This window comes from Callorhinus ursinus, unplaced genomic scaffold (assembly GCF_003265705.2).
Source record: "Callorhinus ursinus isolate GAN/ISIS: 27379988/994484 unplaced genomic scaffold, GSC_fseal_2.0 scaffold4, whole genome shotgun sequence".
Taxonomy (NCBI): domain Eukaryota; kingdom Metazoa; phylum Chordata; class Mammalia; order Carnivora; family Otariidae; genus Callorhinus; species Callorhinus ursinus.
The window spans coordinates 4,139,825-4,145,845 of NW_027397066.1; the positions used below are offsets into that span (position 1 = coordinate 4,139,825).

Below are 6,021 nucleotides of genomic sequence, written 5' to 3' on the forward strand. Positions count from 1 at the left end.
AAAGAAAAGAAAGGCAGAGCAAGGCCAGACCACGGCCCGCACGCTCCTAGAACAACCACGCCTGTGGCTCGGCCACCCCACCTCTAACCTCTGGGGCACATGGCTGGGGCACTGTGCTGGCCATCTCCTCCCCTCTCCTCCGGAGCAGAGTGACAGTCTCCGTGTACAAACCAGCTCCTTCCCCAGAGCTTCCCAGAGAGCACTGAGTGCCACCTCTCCTCCTCCCCAGGGCTTGGGAGCCAGACTCGGAGGTGGGGCTTCCTTCTTCAAGGCAAGAAGTTTCCAGGGGACAGAGGCAGCCAGAAGGCCCAGCATGCAAACCTGCGGCGGCGCCCCGGGGGAGCAGGTTCTGCGGGCAGAGCCACCCTGGCAGCAGAGACCCCAGGGGCAGCCCCAGCCCCAAGCCAGCAGCAGGGAGCAAAGGCCTGCACGGGGCCAGGGAAGAATGAAGAGCTGAGCCATGGGCTTTGACCAAAGGACAAGGAGGGACCGCTCAGGCCTAGAGGAAAGAGGAGGGATGAGCCTGTGCGGCGGGATGCCCGCCTGTCCCTCCTGAGCTGGGGACACGCACCCACAGGGCCCAGTGTCGCCTGACCAGTCGCCAGCCCGGCACCTGGGCCTCCTCTCCCAGCTGACCCCGCGCGGCTTCAGATGTGGTTCGGGCCTGCCCGCCCCAGCCTCGTTCGGTCATCCTCACAGGCGACAGAAGGGCCGCCTGCCTCGCGGGGGCTGGAAGGAATGGGCACCCGCCGGTCTGGGGTGAACCCTGCCCCCCCCCCGCCCCGTGCGGCCCCTGGCCCACGGCTTGAGCCTCTGCCACAGACACACTGGTGGGCGCTACCTCCGCCCACATCAGAGGCCAAGGACCAACAGCGGCTTGTCATCTGTCCTTACAGGTCACCAGCCATTTAGGACCCTATTTCCCTTGGCCACTGCTCCTGTTCATCGGATTTGTTCACACGCAAAGTGCTGCAAGGCTCAGTCCCAGGTTCCCTGTCCTCCCTCAACTCCACAGAACTCACCAGCTCACACAGCTGTGACTGACCCTCAAGGGCACGGAGCCACTCAGGTCGGAAAAACCTGAGAGCGTGCTTCACCGAGTGCGGGACAGAAGGACGCACCTCAAAACAGTAACCAGGTGACCCTGGCCCGCCACCTCTAGGTACTGATCTGAAAGGATGACAAGCGCGGACTCAGGTGTTTGCACACCTACGTTCGCTGTGGCGGACCCCCAACAGCCAAAACTGGGAGCGGCCCAGGCGCCCGTGGCGGCCAGCCGGACGGCGGTCAGCCTTAAACTAGCAGGACACTGTGAGAGCTGCTACGTGAATGAACCTGGAGGGCGTTAAGCCGAGTGAAATGAACTAGTCACAAAAGGACAAATAGTGTAGCATTTCTCTATATGAGGTCCCAAGAGTAGTCACATTCAGAGATGGAAAGCAGGACGGTGGGTGCCCAGGGCTGGGGACGGGGGTAAGTGGGGAGATACTGTGTAACAGGCAGTTTCTGTCTGCGATGATGAGAAAGTTCTGGAGATGGACGGTGGTGATGCGGCCCAACACTGTGAACATAATTAAGGTCACTGAACTGGACACTTTAAAACGGCTAAAACGGGGGCGCCTGGCTAGCTCAGTCGGCAGGGCATGTGACTCTTGATCTCGGGGTCATGAATACAGCCCCACGGTGGGCATAGAGCTCACTTAAAAAAATGGTTAAAATGATAAATGTTATGTATATTTTACTACAATAAAAAGTGGCATGCCTTACTCTGCATCGATGGTCTGAAAGTAGGGTCCCTGGACCAGCCTCACCAGCAACACCCGAGAAGTTGTTAGAAATGCAAATTCCCATGTGGATCCCAGACCAGATCTACTGATGCAGAGCCAGGAGGGGGCACTGGGCACGATCTGTGTTTTAACAAGCCCTCCAGGGTGTTCTGAAACCACTGCCCTGCAGAACCCTATTACTTCTAGCTGCTTTCTCCACCCGGGCTCCTCCCTCCCTCCCCCTCCCCACCCTTAACGGCAATTAAGAACCCATTGTCAGGATGCTCAAGGGATGGGCTTACCCGTTCCCACCAACACCCTTCCATGAGAAGTGAACGTTCCCATGGTTCCCCAACATGGGCAGCCGTGGGCCGCACCAGAACTCTATCAATACCTATTTCCAGGCCTCACCCATACAGATGCCAGTTCAGGGCATCTGGATAGCCCCTGGGATTCCGGGACTCCACAGAATCCAGGATTCTGCCCGCACTCAGTGAGGTTCTGGGCATGGAGTCAGAGGACCTGGGTCAACTTCCGGCTCTGCCACGTTCCTTCACCAACCACAGCGGTTTCCAGCACGATCTGTGTCTTCTAACTCTGAACTCAAGTAGCACCCACCACAAAACCGGCTGCTTCGTGGCTCTGGATACCCCTGGTGACGTAACTCCAGGTCACCTGCCCACCCTTCCCTGCTGCTGCATTCCCAGGCATCTCCCCACCTGACCTCAAAGGCAGGGGCCTGGTGTCAGAGCCGAGATACACAACTCGCCCCCAAACCCTCCCGGCCTCACAGCGAGCATCCCTCAGCCACGCCCAGCCCCGTGGGTCCCGGTGCCTCAGCCCCAGGACGAAAGGGAGCAATGGCGCCAGACTTCAGCCGCGGCCTCTTCCCCAGGATCTGCTGAAATCGCCCCACCCCCATGAATCCCACACAAAGCAGTGCCACCCGGAGGTGACAGATCATGCGTGCCATCTGAAAAGTGAGGGCGACCGGGCTCACCTTCGTCTACACAGCTGCCGCTGCTGATTCGTGTGCTGCCTCTCTCCACACCGCACCCCAGCCTGCGAAACCTAGCTCCCGCCCTCCCCTGGTCATCTCCCCACTTCCAGTCCCGGGCACGGACCGACCTCCCCCTGAACCAGGTCAAGACTCTGTCCCTCTGAAAAGCCCTTCCAGGCCAGCCACACCTTTAGCTGCAGCAGTAAGCTCCCAGCCTCTGACCCGCAGTACTTAATGCTCTTACACCCAGGGGTTAAGGCCGAGACTTTGGAATCAGACGGGCCTGCATCTGAGCCCTGGCTGTACCATGAGAAAAGCCAAGGCATCCCGGACAAGCATTTTAAATTCTCCGAGTCGCTGCTCTGCAGCTGTAAACTACAAACCCAGCCCCAGAGCTGTGGTGAAGAGCACGAGACGAGGTGTGCGTGAAGGAGCCCCACTCAGAACTGGCACAGGCTGCACAGGGCATGCGTGGGGCAGATCGCTTCCGTGCACGCAGCTGGGCATCTGCTCAGAAGGGAACCGCACGTCTCGGAGCTGCAGAGAGCCTCGGGGGAAGCACGGTGAAGTCTAGTGGGCAGAGCAGGTAGCCCTAGAGCGCACAGCTGGAGAGATGCCAGCGGCCCGCAGCCTGGCAGCACTCCAGGTGTGGTTAGCATGCAGAATCTCTGCCTCCCCCCAGGACCCCCCACGGGTTCAGCTGGGAGAGGACCCTCAGCACCCAGGCCCAAGCCCCTCCTCCTCCGGCTTTGTCTCCTCTAACAGCTGAGATTGCTGGCTGCTTGGAGAGGAACCTGCAGGTTAACAAGCGCCCCAGGTGATTCCTAGGCACACTCCAGTTCCAAAAGCACTGCTTTAGGTCAGGATGCCCCCTTCCTGCCCCATGCTTCCTGCGATACACTCTAAGTGGCCTAGTCCTCGTGTGTCTCCCACAGTGCTGTGGAGTGGAGACCAGTGAGCAGTGCAGCTGGGAGCAGACTCTGACGTCAAACTACTCAGTTTAAAGCCGGCTGCACAGGGCGGCTGGGAAGAGGTCCCAGGAAACAAACTGCCCACCACAGTGCCCGGCACTCGGCAAAGCTCCGGGTCCACCTCAGCTATTTTTAGCAACGGCTGTGGAGATAAGCACTCTGAGAATGGGGGGCGGGAGTCTCTTGGAGGCACTGGTATGGAAGCCGAAAGACCAGTCACGAGCCATGATCTGGAGGAAGAGCACTCCAATCTGTAGAAATAAAAAATGATCAGCAGGGTAGCAGCTGAGATCCCTGGGGGCCATGAAATGTAATCTAAGCAGGCCTGGGAGCCACTGAAGGCCGACGGGATGCGGAATGTCTTCAAAGATCACTCTGATTATGGCGCACGGAATGGGCCGGAGGGCACAAGAGTGAAGCAGAAAGACCAGCTGGGAGGCCCCAGAGGTGGTCAAGGCAACAGATAAACACCAGCCTGGACTAAGGTTGTGACCAGTGGTTAGATTCTGAAAATATGCTGGAGATGGAGCTGCTGCTGGACTGGGCCTGCAAGAAGGACCTGAGGATGGATGCCTCTTGAGTGTGCGGTCCAAGTAAACTCAGTGAGGTGGTAGGAGAGCTGGGTCACGGAGGGTCAAGATGTCCGTGAGATAAGCAGCGAGGAGGCCCCCCAGCGGCTCACCGAAGGCTGGCACTTAGGGAAGGGGTCCTGGCTCAGACTCAAACGGTTACCACACTTTAAGCCCCTGAAGACAAAGACGAGGCCTTTCTCCCCTGCAGAGTCCTTCAGCATTGTACAACGTGCACGGCGCAGAGGCTCGACGCACATCGATGCACTTCAAGACAAAATGAGGTTTTCAGAGGATGGTGATCACCATGTTGGCGCTTAGGTGAGCATCTGTGCAGCAGCGTGTCTCTAAGGGAGTAAGGATTCCCCGGGATGCAGCATGGGTGTTAGTCCCTGAGGACTGGCTCATTTTATGGGAAGGAAAGCAGGCCAGGTTTGGGAATAAGGGGAGAAGCCCAGGAGGAGGGGTGCACTGCTGGAGAAATGGCAGCAGGATGAAATGCTGGCTCAGGGAAGTAGGAGGACCTCATGTAGAGGGTCTGGAGAGATGAGGGAGCTGGGGTCATGCCCACTGCTCCCTGCTTCTCATGATGCCTGCAGGTGGACACAAGCTCTTGGCAGAGATGGCCCAGAATCCAGCCAGAGGTCTTCCCTTTCTAACACCGATGAAAGCTTCCTGTTCCCGAGCGTAAAGAGAGCTCCCCAGAGACTGTCCAGAGAAGAGCACCCACTCTCCCCCGAGCGGCCCAGCACACTATCCCGCTAACCTAAAGGAGCCCGCTCTCACCTTCTCCACTCAGCTCAGTCTCTGCACAACCCTTCTGATGAGAGCAAAAGCCCAGGACAAACGCCTTCGGGTCTGTGCTCCTTTGTTCACTACTTACCGAGCACTCCTCACACGACGTCCTGGGCCTTGCGGGCACCCCAGGATAAACGAGTCCCTGCCAGGGGACCCCAGGGCACACACCCTGACAAGGGCGCAGAGCCAACCCGGCCGCGTACAAAGCAAGTGCACGGAGAAGGGAGAGCAGCCGCAGGGCGTGTGGGAAGCCTGCCTGGCCTTCACCACCACTGTGCTCCTGGCAGAACCAAGTCCTTCCTCAGGGCGCCTACTGCTCTGTCAAGTCTGCGGACCTGTCTCCGTGCAGCAACGCGACTCGGGTCCGGCGCGGTCTGGCCCAAAGCGCCCTCACTCTGCAAACAGCCGTGCAACTGCTCCCAGGGTCGGGAATAGGGCCCTGCGGTCGCCAAGCCATAGCCCAAACCCCCACCTTGCTACTTCCTGGCTGTGTGCCCTTGGGCATGTCGCTCCACCTCTCTGAGCCTAACCGGCGCGCCGACCGCGCCCGCCTCCCAGCCGGCGCGGGCACGGAACGAGCAGGTGCGCGTCGTGCCGGCCGCTCACCCAGTTTCCGAAGCCGAACTGCTCGATGGCATCCAGCAGCAGCTGCTCCTCGCGGCTGGTCCAGCCGCCCTCTGCCTCGGGCCCCCACAGCGTGAAGCGCCCGCCGTCCACCAGCTGGTAGCCGTGGTAGCGGCGGTGGTGGCCGATCTCGGCGCCGGCCGAGAAGCACTCGGGGCACAGCTCGATGTCCTGGCACTCGGTGCAGCGGAAGCGCAGCGGGCTCACCTCGGCCAGGCAGTACACGCAGTACTTCTTACCGAGCTCCGCCATCTTCCCCCGCCCGCCGCCCGCGCCCGCCGCCGTCAGCGCGC

General features: G+C 59.9%; 1 protein-coding gene across 1 annotated transcript in view; it reads right to left on the reverse strand.

Moving 5' to 3' along the window:
- TADA2B (transcriptional adaptor 2B) overlaps positions 1–6,015 on the reverse strand; it is a 12,349-nt gene extending 6,334 nt beyond the window's left edge. The window contains exon 1 of the mRNA XM_025887205.2: positions 5,711–6,015. Coding sequence (XP_025742990.1) covers positions 5,711–5,980 — 270 coding nt within the window. The 5' untranslated portion in view covers positions 5,981–6,015. The remainder of the gene's footprint in view (positions 1–5,710) is intronic.
- Between the last annotated feature and the right edge of the window lie 6 nt (positions 6,016–6,021).